At 41.1% G+C, this 22881-nt stretch overlaps 1 protein-coding gene and 1 long non-coding RNA gene across 2 annotated transcripts; one reads left to right on the forward strand and one right to left on the reverse strand.

The window, feature by feature from the left end:
- Positions 1 to 9855: 9855 nt before the first annotated feature.
- LOC123744617 (uncharacterized) lies at positions 9856 to 11598 on the reverse strand. Its single transcript, XR_006770989.1, has 3 exons — positions 11355 to 11598; positions 10575 to 11254; positions 9856 to 10360 (listed from the first exon to the last, which is right to left on the reverse strand). It is a non-coding gene; the product is annotated as an uncharacterized lncRNA (long non-coding RNA).
- Positions 11599 to 15112: 3514 nt separating this feature from the next.
- LOC106611236 (hepatocyte nuclear factor 3-alpha) lies at positions 15113 to 18408 on the forward strand. Its single transcript, XM_014211231.2, has 2 exons — positions 15113 to 15649; positions 16508 to 18408. Exons 1-2 carry the CDS (start codon positions 15578 to 15580, stop codon positions 17741 to 17743), a joined length of 1308 nt encoding a protein of 435 aa, XP_014066706.2. The 5' UTR covers positions 15113 to 15577; the 3' UTR covers positions 17744 to 18408.
- The last annotated feature ends 4473 nt before the right edge of the window (positions 18409 to 22881 follow it).

Raw genomic sequence — 22881 nt, forward strand, 5'->3', positions numbered from 1 at the left:
GCCTGCAATAGCAGAGTTTTGGGTTTGGAGCATGGAGCATGGAGCCTGCAATAGCAGAGTTTTGGGTTTGGAGCATGGAGCCTGCAATAGCAGACTTTTGGGTTTGGAGCATGGAGCATGGAGCCTGCAATAGCAGAGTTTTGGGTTTGGCGCATGGAGCCTGCAATAGCAGAGTTTTGGGTTTGGAGCATGGAGCATGGAGCCTGCAATAGCAGAGTTTTGGGTTTGGAGCATGGAGCATGGAGCCTGCAATAGCAGAGTTTTGGGTTTGATTCATTACCACATTGCCTACAACTCAACAATACAATGCAATGAACCACATATCCTTGAGACAGATTATTTAACAGGCCTAAACACAAAGTACTTATTACAAAAAACTGTTTACAATACAACCATCTGACCTTGTAACTTATGACAAATCTCTATACAATACCTGGCGCACAGTGGACTGAGAAACTACTGAACAGTGAACACATTGAGTAGCAACTCGCATGCCCCGCCCACCTGAGGATCTCTCCTTTTCAGCCATTTATTTGGGTGCAAAATCCACTTGTCACTTAAATCTCGCTGGATTGATTGCTTTCATTTTACTCTTGACTGTTTCCCACTCATGCATGTGCACTTTCTTTTTTCCTCTAACGTACACATTTGTAATGACACTCCTGCAAGGGGACTGTGATTCGTATGTTAGTCACATGTGATATCTCAAACAGTGCTGGACAGATTTTGACAAAACTTCCGTGAATGATGCGTCTCGCCATAGTGATCCGACATTTACAAAATGACACTTATTGGCCCATGGCGGGAGCTAGAGTTAACTGAAATGTTTTAGTCACACATGATATCTCAATTGGTTCAATGGGGGGCGCTGCATCATTCGTGGGGACAACCTGTTTACTGTTGCCTTGTTCATGTATGCAGTAGCCTACACCTACAGCGACATCAATACAGGCTTTTTCCATGACAGACTGACCAGCTGAAAGCTATGATCCCTTATTGATGTCGCTTTTTAAATCCACTTCAATCAGTGTAGATGAAGGCGAGGAGACATTAAAGAATGATTTTTAAACCTTAAGACATGGATTGTGTATGTGTGCCATTGAGGGTGAATGGGCAAGACAAAATATTTAAGTGCCTTTGAACGAGGTATGGTAATAGGTGCCAGGCAAACTGGGTTGTGTCAAGAACTGCAACGCTGCTGGGTTTTTCATGCTCAACAGTTTCCTGTGTATATCAAGAATGATCAACCACCTACTTCCGGTGAGGATCAGCAGCTAACTAAAGAGTCTGTGTAGCTCCAACCCCATTTTAACTCATTATTCAACCCCTAGTTACACATTTTAACTAATTGTCCAAGATGTCGGTTACATGGAAAATGACTTAGAAATGCACAAAAGCAGACACTTTTGACCCAAAAAACCCAATGTCGTCTCTACCTGCACCTGCTGCTAGCAAGGAAAATGGCAGAAGAACAGCCTGATGACCCAGTTCTAAAGGAGATTTGCAAAATGAACAAAATGCTTGAAGAGAAAATTGCCAAAGTGGGCGAAGATGTGGCTGAAATAAAACACAGTGGGCGCACTGAAAACAAAAGTGGACACTCTCGACAACCAAGTTAAACGCAGAAGAGAGGATATGATAGAAAAATCTATTTACATTATGGTCTTTTAGCAGACACTCTTATCCAGAGCAACTTACAGTTAGTGCATTCATATTAATATAGCTAGGTGGGACAACCACATTTCAGTCCTATAGTAAGTACAGTTTTTCTTCAGTAAAGTAGCTGTTGGCAAAGTCACTGCTTGTAGAAAAAAAGTAAAGTGTGACTGTTAGATAATGGGGGCCTCCCTGGGGTCACCTTTTGGTTTGTGCCCTAGCACTACACAGCTGATTCAAATAACCAACTCATCATCAAGCTTTGATTACTGGAATCAGTTGTGTAGTGCTAGGGCCAAAATCAAAACGTGCACCCAGGCCCGAGTTAGGGAAACCCTGAGTTAATGGATGAAACATGTCAAGGTATGGTAGCCCATAACATAGCAACAACATACTATGAACTTGCTTGCCTTCATCTGAGTCTTGCCCAGCAGAATGAAGATGGGAGGTGAGGGTCGGGTTGTTGGTGGCTGCCTCTAGACATGCAATGGCTTTGGCATCATTCCCCAGGAAAGACTGGACTGCAGCCTGCTGGATAGGAAATGACCCTAGAGCTGGTGGTGGGGAAGGGCCAATATAAATATCACAGTCTGTTTGGTCCGTATAAGACAGTTGTTGAGTCCTAAATGGCCCCCTATTCACTATATACTGTAGTGTATTACTTTTGACTAGAGCCCTATGGGCTCTGATCAAAAGTAGTGCACTATGTAGGGATTAGGATATCATTTTGGACACACACAGTGAGTTCTGCCATATAGCGTCTGTCTGAGAGATAGCAATGGCTTGTCAGTCAGGGAGCTCATATTGTGCTTCCTTTATGCATAGAATATTTGTACCTTCGTTCATCTTAGCAGCGTATTTGATACAAAATGTGGTCAGATCAAACTGTTCCATGTCACACAGATACTGTCCTCTGGAACAGAGAGAGCATGTAGAACTGGCAATACATAGTACTGTTACTGTATTCTAAAATAATGGTTGAAGTCACTTCTATAGACTTACAGTAAACTCAAGCCTGGTACAGTATCTTACTTGAGAAATATAACATTTATACAGCAAAAGACACCTGTAAGTCAAGGACAATAGCTTTTATGTATGTGACAGAAAGGTAATGGTAAGCCCCTTTACCTCATGATATAGAAGTGTTGTGCACCTGGTTTCATGTGAGTGGCTTGTAAGATTTTCTCTCTTCAGATCATTGACCTGTTTAGATCCAAATAAGATGCAGTACATGAACCATAAATGTAAAATAAGTTTATAAATCAAAAAACATGATCACATTGCGATGGGCTTGGGTCCAGCAGATGTATTTTTTTAGTTTTTATTTAACCTTCATTTAACTAGGCAAGTCAGTTAAGAACAAATTCTTATTTACAATGACGGCCTAGGAACAGTGGGTTAACAGCCTTGTTCAGGGGCAGAACGACAGATTTTTACCTTGTCAGCTCGGGGATTCGATCCACCAACCTTTCGGTTACTGGCCCAACGCTCTATCCACTAGGCTACCAGTGTCCCCTGATGTAGGTGGGGTCCACCCTTAAGGCATTGCTGAACATTCTGATGGCTACATAATTCTGACCCATCTTCAGCAAGGTGGGAAATGAACACCAGCCACTAGCCAAATGCTGGTAGATTTTGGCATTGGCTGATACATGAATATTTATTTTAGTGTGTGTTTCAGCTCTAGAAGAAACAATCTGAACGCTACAGCGGTGAAAGCGGGACGGGGTACAGCATAGAAGAAAAAATGTGCCTGGGAAAAAAATGGAGGGGCTGGTAAAATGTGGGTGTCCACCAACCACTGCGGATATTTTCCCACCCTAATCTTCAGCAAGCCAGGTTCACATGGGCCAGTGCTACAGACATGAGAGAAACTAGAAATCATCATAAAGAGAGAAAAACATTGAACAAAATGTAATTTCTCAATCTCCATCTCCAAGGTATTCTACAACATTCTCATTACCAGTCATTACACGTCGGGCAAGATTCTAGTTTTAAACATTCTTATACATCGTGGAACTCTTATTTGCTCCAACACCCCCTCCCTCTCTTTCTCTTCCTGTCTCTCCCCTCTCTCTCACTCAAAGCCCCGTTGCTCTTTTCAGAAGAAAGGATCCAGACTCTGTCACAGCGAGAGACCCAGTGGTATTACCTGTCGAGTTTGATCCCGCTTCAAAGCCGGACATGGCTTGTTGCCACTGCCGTTTCTCAGTGTAGAGCAGGTCCCAGGAAGGCACTCAGGTTCTCATGGCTGTCATTGTTGAGCACTGGTGGCACACAATTAAATAGAACACTATCTCTGTAGTGCTCACAGTACTGTATAACATAACACTTCAGTTCAGCACACAATGGAATATATAATAATAGCCTAAAAAGCTCAGATTGTGGGGGTTACTGTAAGATAATATTGCTACTACTTTTCAAGTCAGCATACATTTTAATTAAAGATTTTTATAGACTGAAATGGGGGGTGAGCGTTGGGAATTACATTACATTTACATTTGGGGGGGGGGGGTACTGAACACCACACTGAACAATGAGTTGGTTGGCTCCATCTCTGTCAGGTCACAAGCTGATTCCTTCAGGTCCTGCAGATCACCATAGAGCTCCTCCCTGGTCATTCACAGGCTGATTCCTTCAGGTCCCGCAGATCACCATAGAGCTCCTCCCTGGTCATTCACAGGCTGATTCCTTCAGGTCCCGCAGATCACCATAGAGCTCCTCCCTGGTCATTCACAGGCTGATTCCTTCAGGTTCTGCAGATCACCATAGAGCTCCTCCCTGGTCATTCACAGGCTGATTCCTTCAGGTCCTGCAGATCACCATAGAGCTCCTCCCTGGTCATTCACAGGCTGATTCCTTCAGGTTCTGCAGATCACCATAGAGCTCCTCCCTGGTCATTCCGGATTGCCTAAGTAACAAACACCATAGAAACACAGCAGTAGGATATATAGGGTGAGATCACATTGGTGAGGTATGGTTAACTGGTTAAATTGCAATTTGCAATTTGCCATTTTTAGGACTCAAAGCTCCCAATATATCAAAGATATTTGATATTCAAAAATATTCTATTTCACCAGGTTAAAACGGCATGATCAATTTGTCCTTGTAAATGTCATCTAACTGTCAGAGTAGTAAGGCATACTGTAATGTAATGATCAAAGAGCATCTCCAATGTTCCCCATCACGTCTCAACTAAAACACTGAACAGATGGAGATGTCTGCAGTTAAGTCTGCCTGTAACTGTTCCAGTGGACTGACTGTGTCTGGCAGGGAAGTAGCCTGTCCATCTACAAACATCAGAGGCTCAGTACTACACTACCTGGAACTTGGCTCAGTACTACACTACCTGGAACTTGGCTCAGTACTACACTACCTGGAACTTGGCTCAGTAATACACTACCTGGTACATGGCTCAGTACTACACTACCTGGAACGTGGCTCTGTACTACACTACCTGGAACTTGGCTCAGTAATACACTACCTGGTACATGGCTCAGTACTACACTACCTGGAACTTGGCTCAGTAATACACTACCTGGTACATGGCTCAGTACTACACTACCTGGTACTTGGCTCAGTAATACACTACCTGGTACATGGCTCAGTACTACACTACCTGGAACTTGGCTCAGTAATACACTACCTGGTACATGGATCAGTACTACACTACCTGGTACTTGGCTCAGTAATACACTACCTGGAACTTGGCTCAGTAATACACTACCTGGTACATGGCTCAGTACTACACTACCTGGAAAGAGTTTGTGTTTGACGAAGGCATGAAAGCAGCTGAACTTGGGAGGCACTGGGTGCCAGAATATCTTCAGCTCGTTGGAACACAGATGAGAAACACACTTTAGGACAGGGAAGTTGAGGGAACTAATTTAAACCAATTAAATGACTCCTTTAAAACAAGCAAAACAATATATTGAGACATTCAACACGGTTGAGTAGTTAGTGTTCAATGAACGTATAATTGTGCCTTACGTTATAGCAGCATCTTTCAAGCAACCTGCTGAATCTAATGAGTTGCAAATGTGTTTGGTGCCACCTAGTGGATAATTGTTTTGGGAAAAAAGTTGTATTAATTTAGTTGCATTAACATTCTCCTCCCCCGCCTGTCCATGAAGCATCCTCCTGGGCTTCTCTACGTAATATCCAGTGATCCTTTTCCAGTCAGCCGGGCTGGCTGAGTTCTGGGGGGTGGGTCACACAGTCCTTTACATCAGACTCAGTCACATCCACACAGGGCATGCCTTCATGTACTATACTGCAAAGAGATTAAAGGTATCTTTTTTTACATGTTGTAATGATACTCCTGACGTGCAACGTTTGTATATATGAAGTCAAGTGCAGAAGGTAGTGGGAGAGAAAGTGGAGAGGATTTTTGTATTATATATATATATATATATATATATATATATATATATACATACACACACACACAGTTGAAGTCGGAAGTTTACATATACCTTAACCAAATACATTTAAACTCAGTTCAGAATTCCTGACATTTAATCCTAGTAAAAATTTCCTGTCTTCGGTCAGTTAGGATCACCACTTTATTTTAAGAATGTGAAGTGTCATAATAGCAGAGAGAATGATTTATTTCAGCTTTTATTTATTTTATCACATTCCCAGTGGGTCAGAAGTTTACATATACTCAATTAGTATTTGGTAGCATTGCCTTTAAATTGGTTATCTTGGGTCAAACGTTTCGGTTAGCCTTCCACAAGCTTCCCACAATAAGTTGGGTGAATTTTGTCCCATTCCTCCTGACAGAGCTGACTGAGTCAGGTTTGTAGGCCTCCATGCCCGCACATGCTATTTCAGTTCTGCCCACATATTTTCTATAGGATTGAGGTCAGGGCTTTGTGATGACCACTCCAATACCTTGACTTTGTTGTCCTTAAGCCATTTTGCCACAACTTTGGAAGTATGCTTGGGGTCATTGTCCATTTGGAAGACCCATTTGCGACCAAGTTTTAACTTCCTGACTGATATCTTGAGATGTTGCTTCAATATATCCACATAATTTTCCTGCCTCATGATGCCATCTATTTTGTGAAGTGCACCAGTCCCTCCTGCAGCAAAGCACCCCCACAACATGATAATGCCACCCCCGTGCTTCACGGTTGGTATGGTATCCGGCTTGCAAGCCTCCCCCTTTTTCCTCCAAACATAACGATGGTCATTATGACCAACAATTCTATTTTGTTTCATCAGACCAGAAGACATTTCTCCAAAAAGTACAATCTTTGTCCCCATGTGCAGTTGCAAACTGTAGTCTGGCTTTTATATGGCGGTTTTGGAGCAGTGGCTTCTTCCTTGCTGAGCGGCCTTTCAGGTTATGTCGATATAGGACTCGTTTTACTGTGGATATAGATACTTTTGTACCTGTTTCCTCCAGCATCTTCACAAGGTCCTTTGCTGTTGTTCTGGGATTGATTTGCACTTTTCGCACCAAAGTACGTTCATCTCTAGGAGACAGAACGTGTCTCCTTCCTGAGCGGTATGACGGCTGCGTGGTCCCATGGTGTTTATACTTGTGTACTATTGTTTGTACAGATGAATGTGGTACCTTCAGGTGTTTGGAAATTGCTCCCAAGGATGAACCAGACATCTGGAGGTCTAGAGTTTGTTTTCTGAGGTCTTGGCTGATTTCTCTTGATTTTCCCATGATGTCAAGCAAAGAGGCACTGAGTTTGAAGGTAGGCCTTGAAATACATCCACAGGTACACCTCCAATTGACTCAAATGATATCAATTAGCCTATCAGAAGCTTCTAAAGTCATGACATTTTCTGGAATGTTCCAAGCTGTTTAAAGGCACAGTCAACTTAGTGTATGTAAACTTCTGACCCATTGGAATTGTGATACAGTCAATTATAAGTGAAATAATCTGTCTGTAAATAATTGTTGGAAAAATTACTTGTGTCATGCACAAAGTAGATGTGCTAACCGACTTGCCAAAACTATAGTTTGTTAACAAGAAATGTGTGGAGTGGTTGAAAAACGACTTTAATGACTCCAACCTAAGTGTATGTAAACTTCCGACTTCTTCAACTATATATATATATATATATATATCACTTAAATTCCACATTTAGTTATAACATCCAAGTTTTGGACAGAAAACATCCTATGAAGCAGAGCCTGGGAGAGATTTAATTTCACCTGTGTCTGTCAGGCTGGGTAGCAATGTGTTGTAGTGCTTCCCTCTGTTGGTGAAACAGTGGTGGTGCAGTGAGTTGGCTGGAGGTGTGACAGACCAGGGAAGTCGGCTCCAGAGGCAGGGCCTGGCTGGAAGCGGTTGTACAAAGATGGTGAATGGTATTTTATTCATCTGCACTGTGGGAGAGCAATTCAACAGTAATGAGTAAAATGTTGTGATAGGCTTACTTAGCCAGTCTGTTCGTGTCATCATCCAACTCCTTGTCACTGGCTTGACAATGACAACAATTGAGTTGGCAATAGCATAAATACATCTAGGACCAAGGTAATGCTTACTTGCCTGTATATCTAAATTGAACATCATTTCTGACTTCTGTACCTAGTCTGTAATGACACAGGTCATATAACACACCATATTATCATTCAATGTAAAGGGATTATGTAAATGAGGCTTTGAACCAAAACCCCACTGGTTTGTTAGATTGAATAATGTCAATGATTCAACAACAATCCACATATTTGAAACCTCTACAATCAATACAGAGGTCTTGTGACTTGTCCCAACAGATGAAACATTCTCTGTTGGGTAAGCAGATGAGCTGGAGGTGTATTTGCTCAGATCATCCCTGCCATAACTTCTCATCACTCTTTGAACTTGTGACTATGTGTGGCCGCTGAGTGCTGGGAGGGAAAGGTCTGGCCTCCATCCACCACTTGACTAGGGCTTCTAACCTGACAGACACTGGACAATTTATTGGAGGATAGCATGTTCACTACAGCCTGCCACTCCTGAGATGAATCATCTCTCTGGAACTCTGGGGTAGGTAGGTATGCCTCAGCTCAGTGAGCGGACCAAAAAACCTGTAAGGTCAACCAGAGTCATTCGCCTTGTTTTCAATGAAATGAGAATTTTATAACTGTGGAGTGGAGCCAACCTGAGCGCTGCCTATCTTTAGACTTGCTGTCGATCTAACTCTAATCCATCTACCATTGGCAGGCTGGCAGGCTGGCAGCCTGGCCCCCTTATAAAGCCTCCCATCCATATCCAGCAGAAACCTTTCAGTGAACCAAAGCTCTGAAACCCCTACCTAATTAAATGGCACTTGTTTTGGTAAAAAAATTCATGAATGGGGAAAGGAGGGAGTGGAAGGAGTGGAAAGGGAGTGAGTGGCACAATTCCAACTCCGCGCTTGCAATAGGAGGCAGTAAATCTGGTATCTTTGGGTGAGTAAGCAGTCAGTGATAAGGAAGTGTGTGGGTGCACTAGGCACCAGACAGACTGAGAGCAGTCGTAAGAGAGTGTTAGGCCCGGGAGCATAGTAATTCATCTCTTTGTCAATGGGTCTCTGAGAATGGGGTGGAGGAGTTTTAATGATAACCTAGTCACTTCACTTACAGACTCCCTGGAACTGAGTTTACCTCCGTCCAAGACCATCCCCGCCCCAGTCATTAAAGTCAAGGTTGCAGATGGTCACCATGATAGTGAGTTGAAGAGGTCGTTGGGAAACGACTTCCTACAAAACAAGCAGCAGTCACGGCTACCTATAACTAGCCTATGACAGGGTTACAAGCAACCTGATTTCATTTTTTTACTACAGTTCTGTGATGGTGGAAGCTAACACAGGTTAGGTCTGTGTTGCATCATTTCATGTTGTATCCATGTGTTACACACACTTGTAATAGTAGTAGTTTAACCTCAATGATCACACTGAAAATCTGTTTGTAACAACAACTCACAACTCTCATGATCAACCAGACAGATAGGGAATACAAGAGTATTATGGTGCTTTGGGGCCCATGTTGCTACAAGTGAAAGGCCTTGAATGGTTTTATTTTGTAAATACACCCTTGTTGGTCTCTGAGAAGGAGCTATGGCATCTCCTCGAGCTGTCATTACATCTGTATAAGTCACCTTTGACCGAAAACAAATACTAAACTGATAGTACAGTTAAAGTTGTTGATCAGGGTAAAACACCAACTGAACTAAACAATGACAACCAAATAAATCCAAGTAGTACCTTCTGTGGGAGAGCAGAGGCAATAGAGCAGTTGTTGTTGTCGGTCTGTCACTCTCAGACAGTGAGTCGGCCATCTTGTAGACCCCTGATTCTCTCAGTGAGTCGGCCATCTTGTAGACCCCTGATTCTCTCAGACAGTGAGCCAGCCATCTTGTAGACCTGATGTGACTTTAGGGAACTCAACAGGTCTTGAAGGGGTTGGTGTCTCCCTCTTAACCCACAACATCCTCTGTGGAACCGGGGACATCTGAGGAGTACTCTGGAAAATCAGCATAAGATGTCTGTTAACTATCATACAAACATTATACAACCTTAACAGAAAGCTCAACGCTTAAAATGTTCTCAAATGCTCTGAGAAGCTATTTTTCAATGTCACAAGCCAAGGCAAGTCAAATGCGATAAATCTAAATACACTGCCTGTAGTCTCTCCATGACCTGTTTGTACAGGGCTAATATTATCTTCTATCTCCTGTTCTGAATCCTACGATTTTGATTGCGCTGTTTTCGCTTCCTTTAAAAAAAAATTGAAAACAAAAACGGATCATTAAATAAAAGTGCAATTGTTATGAGCATTTTAGACCTTTTTAAATAACTAATACAAGTATTATTATGTAACTATCACTGGACTTATTTAATATCTCTACCAAAAGTATGAAGGTCACCTTTAGTTTTTGTGACCATTCAGCATATTCTCAATTCTTAGCCTATTGTTATCCTATTGTCACCTCATTGTCTGCATTGTAGCTGTCCCCCACATAGAAATAGAATGAATTCATTCTATGGTCCCCCATCACTCTCCCCATCAGCCCCTTGATCATCTGGTCTGAGGCAGACGACATATCACTGCCTCCTCTCTGTAGGGAGGCAATAATCTCCTCCACCATCCTCCCTCTGCCAAGCCCCATAGCCGTGGCCACTGACTCTTCAGGGTCTTCTGCTGGTCCTCCTGGCCCTCAGCCCCTATGATCCCCCGGGCCTCATGAAGCTGCTCTGTGGTAAACTTGACAGTACAGATGCTGTCGTCAGTGGAAGTCCTTGGTGTAGGTGTAGACCTATCTTTCGGTTTCCTCATTTTCTTTTTTTTTTTATCTTCCGCAGGGGCGTTCCCGTGGGATTGGTCGGAGACCGAGTCCTCACTGTTCCTGCTCTCATCCGTGCTGTCCAAGCTCAGAGCCTGACATCTGCTGAGGAAGTTGGATCTCCGGATGCGCCACTCAGCCGCTTCCTTCTCCAAGATAGACACCTGCTCTGACTCCTTCTTGCTCTTGTATATACACATTCTGGTCCCTGTTGCTGGCCTCTCTGGTCCTGGGCTTTGAAGGAGACTGTGGCCTCATGGACATGGACACCACTTTGGTAGTGCCTGCTAGCTGAGGCATGGCCGGCTTCGAGGCAGGTTTGTGCTCTGGAGGACACAGGGCCAAATGAACTGAATCAATAGCATTGCTGACATCTCTCTCTCCACTGATTCCTTACATATGTGTTATCCCTTGACTTTTGCTCACCTCTGACTTCCTTTAAGGGATGTCTGGTAGTAGTGTGATCTGTGGTAAGGAGGCAGGTGGGGATTGTAGCAGATCTGCATGGAACTCCAACGGGCTGTCTGACCCTGCAGACATTGTTGAGGTCTTATTTTGGGGTTAGTCCGACGTCCCTCTGTAGCTTCTTCCATCAGTCCTCATGACTTCAGTGTGTGGGGAGAGTCTGCTGGCTGGGCTATTGTGCTATCGTTGCGTTGGAGTTGAAAAACAGCTGATTCATTTTTAGGAAGTCACGCGTAGAGCCTCGAACTCTTTCTTCAGCTTCAGCTCCTCTGTGGCTCAGATCTTCTTATTTCTCAGTATGTTGCCCTGTGTCTATCAACATGACCAAGTGTTGGAAAGTGAAACATTTAAAAAAAATAAAAAGTACAGTACTGAAGATGAAATATTTTTCAATGGTTGATAATGAAACATCAATTAAAATGAGTAAAGAAACGGCAATAATAAAATTATCTAAAATGATTGGTAAATCTATGTCACTAATTATGCTTCTTTTCTATGGGATTACTCAATAACTGATCAAGCTGTTGATGTTAAGATTGTTGTTACTGTGTTACAAAGTAGGAAAGCCTAAGCAGCAACAGCTTCATAGTGTATATTTAGTTTGTAATGAAGTTTGAAAGATGTCAAATGCCCAGTTAGCTATAATGTTGCCAGTGAACCACTTTAAAAAGGTAGGAAGCATAAGTTTTTACTCACCAAAGTAACAACAGTGTGGTCGAATACTTTAACTTAGTTGTAGTCACGATCTGGTTAACTATAATTACAAACAGTTATGTTTTAGCGTTTTTACATATTTATTAACTTATTTCCGTATGTCTTCGGGACTACCCACAATGCACTATTTCTCAGTCATATGGAGAACCGGTGTTAACTAGCTAGTTCCAGCTGGCTAATGTTAACTACTAGCCATGCTAGCATGTAATTACTTTCCAAACCAAGTATTGGTGCTGGTGAGCAACTATGTAGAAAACAAATATGTAGAAACCATATAAATGAATGTGAAAAACTGCAACACCTCTTCTCCTGTGTGTTTGGTAGTGGTAGTCGAGCGAGCGTTGTAGTAGTTTTCCGTTGTTTGTAGCAAGTGCAGTAATACCCATAAGGAAAGGGTTACGACTCATTTGTGTCCCAAAAATGAGATGCAAGCTTTGAAGTGGGAGCGGTGTGTCCGGTCGACGCGAGTGGATTGGAGTATAGGAATCGTGCGCATGTCTACTGTATGCACTGCTCATTTCACCCCAGAGGACTTTGATGACTTAGTTTAAATAACCAGTGGAAAACAGAATGAGACTCTGACTGAAACCGAGCGTGAATGTGAAGCCTTCAACCTCAATTTCCTACCGACCTACCGATACAGTACATCACGAGTGTCATCAGTGATGGAGATAAACTGAGTAAATTCAATGTGGATTTACCTCACTATATCGCTATTAGATTAGCTAGCTAGCTGACTCTCCCTTTCCTAGGCCGGTGAAACGGCCTCTCCCTCTGAAGGCCTCTCCTTGGTTCTTCTTTGACTTTGGTAGCTAACTCAGCTGTCAATCAGTAAGTTTCCGCTCCCTCTACTTTATCTGCAGGCTTTTTTTGTTGTGTTCTGTGGGTTCCTGCCTGTGCTAGACTAGTTGTTCTCTGGCTTACTACTTAGCTATGACAACAATGGTGGTTGGCTAGCTAGGCTAGTTTGCAGGCTAGGCTAGCTACAAGGCTAAAATAACTCACTTTAGCTGGCTGGCTTGCTGGCTAAGGTAATTGCATATACTGGTAACATTGTTTGATGACTGATTAGATGGCGTTATGTATACCAAAACGTTGGTTTACTTTAATGTAGCTGTAAGCTAGGTGTTGATAGCAACTAGCTGACTCGCGGTGATGGCAGGGTAGTTGGCTAGCAACCTTGCAAGCTGATTTGTAACAATACATTCATAAAGTATTTGCTTCTAATTGGCGTAAAATTCAATTGAAACCAGTAGTCATGAGTGCAAACGATTTGGTTTAATTTAAAGTTATACATTTCAAGTTATTTCTGTTGGGGTTTATACTATAGGGAATATGCTGGCATGCCGGGTCCTCCATATTATGTCACACCTTGCAAAACCATTTTCTAGTAGGACTTCAGTTCAGCATTCTTCAGAATTCTGATCAGTTTTAGTAATAACTTGAAAAATTAGGTGTAACTTTGCATTGGGATATTCTAATGCAAATCCATATGTTACATGTGGTTACGTTTATGCTACCTATCCTTTAATCTTCTAGAATATATTAGATAGTTACTAGTTGCTATCTAGCTTTAACACATTAGAAAATTCCAAAACTTAATTTTTCTAAAATAGTGAAGTGACAAGTCACAGCTCTTTGCTGACATTGACGGTACTTTGACGTAACTTTTGGCACTATTTTTTAAATGTACATTATATCTGAACATCCACCAGTGTGTTATCTCATAAACACGTTGGCAAAATAGAGAGCCAGTTAAAAGTTGACAATCTTTTTGTAATATTTCTTCCTGGTGGCTGGGAGGATCTCCTAGCAACCACCAGACAACTGGGCAGGACAAAACAGACTCCACGTGGGTGCAGAACCGGGACGAGCTTCGGGATCGGAACAAAATAGAAAGAGTTAGCCTACAACTGACTATAATAATGCTACATGCAAAGCACAGGTTGCTCTCATCAACAGAAGTAGAATTTCAATTTTGCCATATTGTTTTTATTCTGTACGTGAAGGCCTTCAGGAAATATTAACCTGTATTGTCATAAAATGCTGTATTAATTAGTAGCCTTTACTAGCATATTCAACTGGGGAATATAATTCCTTCCTCATGTGGTGATGATGGTAGCAATTGGCGTTTCTTTGGGGCAATTTATAGTCTTTTTTTTTAATTGCTGTGTCATAATAAACAGCAGGATGATCATAATAACTAGTGTCATAGAATGAAGCAATCGATGAGTCTAATTAGGCCCTATTTGTAAAACAACCATGTTCATCTGTAGGCCTTTGATGGCCTGGCTATATCTCATGTGACAGAATTCAAATCCAGCAGAAAGCATTATGGGAGGTTTTAATCCGGCCTGAACTAATCGATTTTCTCTCCCTAACGGCATTAGAGATCACCCTGAGATAATCCAATGTAAGGGGATAAGTATCGCTGTTATTCGCTCATTAACGGGTTTAGAATCGAAGGACCTGACTGTAACCCCTTGTACCGTACAGCAGAGCAGAGGGCTATGGTCTTTTCACGTATATGTATGTTGACAAGTTCCCTCTTCTCTCCATTGCCCAGCGACAATAACATTACTTTTACCATAGGCCTACGTGGGCTAAAATGTAATACTATATGGGCATAGATGAAAAATGAATGAAATTAATAGAAATAAATATGCATCGTAAAATATGGCAAAACACTCAACTAAACCTGACAGAAGAATGCATATCAGTGAATTATTTGTATCGGAATATCCAATATCCTCAGTGCTCACGCCTTCTCATTTCTCGCAGAATTTAACAATTTGATTCCTATAGCCCACTGTCTGTGAGCCAGAGCAAATATTGTCATGACATTGTAGGGTGCGGGCACCCATGTGTGCATAATGGACATTTTGAAATGAGTCATAAACAGTGACGTTTTTGTTGTGTTTTTATTGCATTAAAATTTCCTTTATGATGTATCATAATACAGGTCTAAAAGACTAGGTTTGTAATGCTCGTTTCCAGTCTATTTGGTATATGCCTGGCGTTCTCCATGGCGTATGAAATGTATTTTGGCTATTTGTGGAACATTTCAAGTGCGTAATTGTCCAACAAGGAATGCCATGCTCGGCTGTCTTTCAAACCCTGCTTTTTAGCCGATCGAATGTTTACACACCTTTATGAGGGTGAAAATGACTTTTTGGACTGGGCTGTTTGTCTCTGTAAAGACGCAGAATAATTGTGGGCATGGGGATGTGTGACTACAGTGAGGGAAAATGAGCCCGGAAAATGAACACAAAAAAGTGGGTGTGTTATACCGTCTCCGTAATAGGGGAAGATCTACACTCAGTTCACACTGCATTCAACATCTCTTCACTTCTTTACTCTAGCCCTCCTGCAACATCCAGCCAATTACAGCACACCATTTCCTAGGATACATTTCCCCAAAACTTCAGTCTGAGGAACTGCATGTTTACGGTTTGTGGATTTCTACCATAATGTTGGGAACAGTGAAAATGGAAGGTCACGAAACGCCAGATTGGAGCAGCTATTACAATGACGCACAAGAGGTATGTGTCGAAGTTTTCGATTTGGGTTATAGAATAAAGTGTTAACTGATTCCCTATAGAATAAAAGTGTTAACTGATTCCCAATTTTTTCGTTTTTGCAATAAATGTTTTCTAGCAAACTGCATTGAGTTAGTTTCCCTCAAATTGTTCAATTAAAGTGACTGTGTTGTTGTTTATGGAGTATTGGGCTGTTTTTGGTATAGATGTCACTAAATGCAACCTGACGTATATAAAGAACGAGTGCATGTTAGTCAGAATGCCAAATGCTGACTTGGGATATTTACAATAAGTAAAAACCCATTACATCAGTTAGTTATGCACTCCGATAATAAGTTAGGATTTGGAACGGAATATTTACCAGACATCATGGCATATGTTTTTCAATGCATGCTGTTCGGAAAATAAAGTTGCAGTCAGTGCATGGAATGTTAGAACTCCATTTGAATTAGTCTGTTTGACACCAATAATAAGACAGCGTAATACACTTAGCTTGACCTCATTTTGTTTGTGCATAATAAGCTTACATAACATGTCAATTGAAATGTCTAATTATTATAACAAATAATAATTGCTTGATATGGCCTAATACAGTGGAACAATATCGAATTCGAGATTCATAATATGGACTGTTTTCATGCTGTTGTTTAAAGGTTCTCAAAATGAATCCCATGTTTTCTTGTCAAATCGAATCAATTAAATACGTTTCGTTAGTTTGTTAACCATTATTAATTATGATTGGCTGTACATTATTAAACAGTCAATTTCACAGAATACATTTTGTTTTTTAAAAACAAGCACTTTGAGTTTGTGGAAGACTAAAGCATTGTTGTGATCACATTTTATCTCATGTTATTCCAGGTATATTCACCCATGGCAAACAGCGGCATGAATGCAGGACTGAGTTCCATGAACAGTATGAACAGTTACATGAGTATGTCTACCAGTGGAAATATGACCTCCGGTTCTTTCAACATGTCCTACGCGAACCCCGGCCTGGGAGCCGGAATAAGCCCCGGGACAATGGCAGGGATGCCTCCGAGCACGTCCATGAATGGAATGTGCGGCGGGGTGTCGTCAATGGGCACTGCCCTTAGCCCCTCGAACATGGGCGCAATGTCGGCTCAGCAGGCTTCCATGAACGCTCTGAATCCATACGCCAGCATGAGCCCTACAATGAGCCAAATGTCCTATAATCAGCCCAACCTGAACCGAGCAAGGGACAACAAGTCGTTCAGGAGAAGCTACCCGCACGCAAAGCCTCCGTATTCATACATATCCCTGATAACCATGGCCATTCAGCAAGCACCAAGCAAGATGCTCACGCTTAGCGAAATCTACCAATGGATAATGGACCTATTTCCATACTACAGACAGAACCAACAGAGGTGGCAGAACTCTATTCGCCATTCCTTGTCTTTTAATGATTGCTTCATCAAAGTGTCTAGGTCACCGGATAAGCCAGGCAAAGGCTCATACTGGGCCCTGCACCCAGATTCTGGAAATATGTTCGAGAACGGTTGTTATCTCCGCAGACAAAAGCGCTTTAAATGCGAAAATAGAAAGCTATCTTCAAGTAAGGGAGACGGAAGGAAAGACCAGTCTGGTTCTGGGTCACCTTCGAGCGACAACACCAACAGCAAGACTGGACATGTGGATCCCAACACCCTGTCCACCTGCAACCAGTCCTCCAGCCCTCAAATCATGGACCACAGGAGCAGTAGCAGCGCCTCTGAACTAAAGAGCAGCGGGCCACCTCTCCACCCCGTGGCCAGCCCCGTCACATCCCTGTCCTCTCTCCCTTTACCTCCGCACTCGATGGCGCACGAGTCCCAGCTGCACCTAAAAGGGGATCCCCATTACTCATTCAACCACCCCTTTTCAATAAATAATTTAATGTCATCCTCAGAGCAACAGCACAAACTGGACTTGAAAGCCTACGAGCAAGCTTTGCAATACTCTTCCTACGGCTCAAGTATGTCCTCCAGTCTACCCCTCGGCAGCGCGTCCATGGTAGGGAGAGCCATGGACCCATCCGCAATAGAGGCGTCATACTATCAAGGTGTGTATTCCAGACCAGTCCTCAACACTTCTTAGTATCTTCTCATTTTTATAGTGCTCGACAAAAGGACAACAGAAAACATTTATCTTATTTTTGCATGCACCTGGTGCATAAGGACTGTTACTTCAATGTATAAGAATATGTATGAGTAAAATACAATAGTCCTGTAAAGTGTTTCCAATTAAATGATTGTATATCCAGCTGTAAATCATTGCTAGTGTATTTAAAACAATTTCGAGCTTGTAAAATAATGTTGTATTCCCCAAACTTGTAGTCCACACGATTAATATGTCCATGTGTTACAATTTGCGTGAATGAAGGTCAGTCAATAAGGTCTCGTGGAACGCGTGACGCAGGTGAAGCGCCAAACACCTGTCTGTTACAGATACGGCCTACTTTTTGAAAGGATGTTGTCATTTTACGCATTGCTTTGGTTTCATTTGCTAAATATCTGACAAACATATTTTCTACGCAATCTTGTAATACAATCTTAAATTCCAAGTGGAAATGAATTATAAATAAAATGTTATTCTTTATAGGCTACTGCAAAATTCCAGTCTTTTGTGGTATTTTTCAAACCAGAAAATGGGTGATTATGTGCAGCTTAATGTCAGCGTTTTGTCTTTCTCTGTTTTTTTGATGTCTCTGCATGTGCTTAACTTATTTCTTGTTAATTTCCAAATAAAACAAATACGATTTATTCAGTGATTGTTGTAATTTTTTATCTTAATTTGAAGAAGCTGTGAATGACGCGTAAAATGTAGCCTACCATTCAATTACGCAACTGTTCCAACGTTATGCATATCCAAATAATTCAGGAACATTATTACGTTTTTTAGGTTAAATTATGCCTTAAAAACATTACAATTGCAAAGGGAATGTATTAATTACAGGGCCTAGATCTTCAGTCAGTGGCATATAGCCAACTTTATTGTTCAATCTTGTAAACTAATGCGTCAAATCTTACTATATCATGAATGTAACTCCATATGAAATGCGGGTTATAACCATTGATCAAAACATCTAAAGTGCATAATATCCCCGTAAAGTTTAGAAACGCTAACTGTACCCTATTGATGGTCGCGCCTCGGTTGACGCACCGCAGGTTGTTGATCAATGAGCAAGGCTAAAGCCAACTCTAACAGAAATACAGCCACAGAGCTTTACCTCATAAAGGATTCGGGCGTGTTGTAGATGGATTTTTAACAATCTCATCGAAAGGCCAAAGCATCTTTTTGTGAACCGTAACCCTACATGATGCGGCTCATGAACCTGAACAGATTTTACTTTGATCATGGTATTTTGTAGACACACATTTTGGCTGAGTAACCGTGAAACGTGTTTAATTATCATGTAATTGCCCCCCGATGCACAAATAACATAGATAATTGAATTGAGCGTCGTGAAAATATCGAGGAGTTATATGGGCTAGGCTTGTGCTCTGTGCTTTTACCAGATTATATTTCCACTCAGACATATTCAGGTTTAGGCCTACTTATTTTAATATAAATATTAAAACATTTTAAGAAGCCATGTTTATTTAGATAATACATCTAAAACAAGTGTATTTGGAACTACTGAAAAGCTTGTCTGCGCATGAGTTGCTCATGCTCGAGTCATTACATTTACTCCAGATGAACTCACATTCATAGTAACAATATTAAGTCTAAAAAACACTTTTTTTATAATACATTTTATTATTGTATTATTTTATATTTAAATGTTATTCTATTCAAATCAATTGGACGATAATATCCTAAATGGTGACTAATAAAAATGGTATAGTTCTACAACGATTGGATATTTCTCCTGAATAATTTAGGCCTAGGTTAATATTGAATGTTTGTTATTTTCACCTGAAGATACATGATTTCGTCAATAAAATGATTGTGATATATGCTATTACAGTCATTTCACCATAATGACAGTGTTCATTAATCAATTACGAGCATATCAAAGAGGGCATGGACCACAAATTCAATGAATTTACTGGAGAAACAATTCTAGCTCCAGATATGAGCTCAATTATTTGTGTTCATAATCAGATGAATATTTAATTGGAAGACGTTTGGATCAAGGTCCCAACCGGCATTACTTGAAGGGACAGTTACAACCTTGTTCAGGCCTACTGCATTTGAAGGTGTATCATTTCAGGCAGTAGGCCTGTCTTATTCAACAATCATATGGTACTGGTCTGTATTAGGGGCTGAATACGAATATCAACCCCAGCAGATAACCCAAAATACACCAAGTAATTCATTTATTTCTCCTCTGTTAAACCTCTATTACAAAATGTTCTTAGCAGATTACAATAACATAAACCCCAGTTTGTGGCAAGAATGACTACTCGTTTCCATAAGCAATCTTTGAACATTGGACAGATCTTGTTCATTAGTTTTCCCAGCTGTTGGGAAAAAAGCTTTGCAGTGTGTGATTCAGTATGGAAAAGTGAAAGAACAAATACAGAGCAAACTTTTGCTGGATATTTGCTTATTAGATTTTAATCGTTATATATATATATATATATTTATGCTTTATATTGATGATTGAGTCATAACTCAACGGGCAAATAGAGATATTCAATTTATATATTTGCCTGTGAAAGAGGCAATGAAGTGCTTTTTTGAAAGCTATGATACAACATGTATAATTTACAGTTCGAGCACATCACGTTGAGACCCATACATTAGTGTTCGCTTTAGTAGGATATTTGATAAAGCTAACCCAAGACATATGTTGTTGGCATAGCAACATCTTTATGCCCACAAGATAGCAAGGTGAAGTAATCACTTTTGAGGGTCAATTTAGTAGACCTAATTATAAACGAGATAAGGTTTATTATCCGAATTATAGCATACAAATAGATCGTTACAATATGGCAACCCGTTTATCTATTATTACTATCATCATCATCATCATTATTAGGCCCCTAATAATAATAATAATAATAATAATAATACTATTATTAGTTTTATATTGCCCTGGGCGTATGCTATATTTCTCCCATGCAGCACATTGGAAACTTTTAATGAAGTCATTAAACCTTAAGTACAGTGTGACATATGTTATCAGCAGGCAGTGTCCAGCATAAAGATTTAAACCAGCACCTTGTTTTCCAATTTATGTGGTATTTCTCGTTACCGCATCAAAAATCCTGGAGCTTTTTTCAGCCTTATGGACAAAAATGTAGACAACAATGCGCAGACCCCTTTACTTCAAAAGCGACCATCAGCGAGCCTACCCATAGATCTTTCTTCTCAGTCTTTTCATTCTGAGTTTAGAAAGCCACTACAGGGCCAAAGCGCTTCTAATACCTTTTGATGGGGATTGAATTAATTATCTCCAATAACACAATTGTGCTTGGCCAACGAAAAGAGCAAAGCAATACCCCTTCAGATTCACAGACGAAAGAAAAGAACCTTTCAAAAGGCCGAGGGGGAAGAGGGAGAGAGCTCTATCCGAAATCAGCTTTAGAAGCAGCTGGTTTTCCATTAAAAATTATACGGAAGAAGTTTATTAGGGCTTTGTGTCCTCCTAATATGGACCGACTATGTCAGGTTGGTGGTCCCTCGGCCTGCTTCCCTGCCACCATGATGTTTTGTGTCTTCATTCATCCATTGGAGGCCACAATAAGGGACAACCCAATTGGGTTGTTTTGTTGCTTGCTGTTTTTGCAGGTTGACGCAAAAAGTTCTAACAAACAAATGCATTAGCCTACCAGGTTTTGCTGAGGACGAAGACAAATGGAAATTATTCAAAATGTATGCCTATACCAGATTTCAAAATATTAAATACTATGATACAAGTCTGTTAAATAAATAAAATGTGTCCCTATAAACAAACAGTATTTGCTATATAACTGAAAACAAAGACTAAATGTTAAACCATTTGGCAATGTAATAGGGAACGCCCAAATAATCTATAGTCAAACAAGTGAAACACGCAAAGTCTAACCAGATCGAAAGAACATCTAGGCACGTGACGCAACACTGTAAACAACGATAGCCAGGATAGCCCACTTTTAATCATTGTGCAATTACCACATTTCCCCCCAAATTGCATACTTTAGACATAGGCCTAGGCTTTATAAAATATGCTTAATTAACATTTGTATTGTCAATGAGCCTCAAGTTCCATACAGTGTTAGTAGAAAAGTGTCCAGAACGAATACATGGATGGAATGCGTTAAAGTGAAAGGAAATACTGGAAATATTTGGTGTCGTTATAGCAACAGGACCAGTCACGCTTTTCTCTGAAGGCCATTCACCACTGGGCTGTCAGAACACGTTTTTAATTAAAGCGTATAAAAGTTTTTGTAGTCATGTCATCGTGTGATTGGGGTAATCGGGAATGGGGATCCCCTTTCTTTTTGATGCGCCGGTGCGCAATCCTTTTCCACCAAGACCAAGAGAGAAAAATTACCAAAAGGAATCAAGCATCACACACTCCAAAATAACATTGCAAAATAAATAAAAACTGCTTCTATAAGTCTAGTCAAGATAGATTGGGAACTGAACCATAATACAAATGTAGGGGTGGCAGGTAGCCTAGTGGTTAGAGCGCTGGATCGAATCCCTGAGCTGACGAGGTAAAGATCTGTCGTTCTGCCCCTGAACAAGGCAGTTAACCCACTGTTCCTAGGCCGTCATTGTAAATAAGGTTTTTTTCTTAACTGACTTGCCTAGTTAAATAAAGTTTAAATATATATATAAAAAAATGTAGGCCATAGAGGCTACACGAGGCATTTTATATCTGCGAGTGTGTGATCATAATGACGCATTGCCGACTTGGGGATAACCAGGAATATCAAACGTTATCAGATTTAAACAAAGTGAAAGATTTAGCCTCCGTATTTAGAACAAGGCTGATTATCTGACGGATAAACATACATTGGGAGGATCTTGTGGGATTAAGAGTGGGGACACCCAAGTTGTGCGATCTCCACGGTTACCAGAGGAGAAATCGAGAAGCTTGTCATAGTGTCGCTCGAGCATTATCTGAGGGGAGGGTTACAACCCAGCAGCGCTCGCATCCAAACAGACAGGCCCTGCCCTACCCCTCCTGTCTTCGGATTGCAACTTGAGGGCAACGGTGCATCCAACCATCGAGTACATAATCGATCATATATGGGCACACAAGTCTCACCACTGCCCTAGCTGTTCTATCGGTGGAC

Source organism: Salmo salar, chromosome ssa09 (assembly GCF_905237065.1).
Source record: "Salmo salar chromosome ssa09, Ssal_v3.1, whole genome shotgun sequence".
Taxonomy (NCBI): Eukaryota; Metazoa; Chordata; class Actinopteri; order Salmoniformes; family Salmonidae; genus Salmo; species Salmo salar.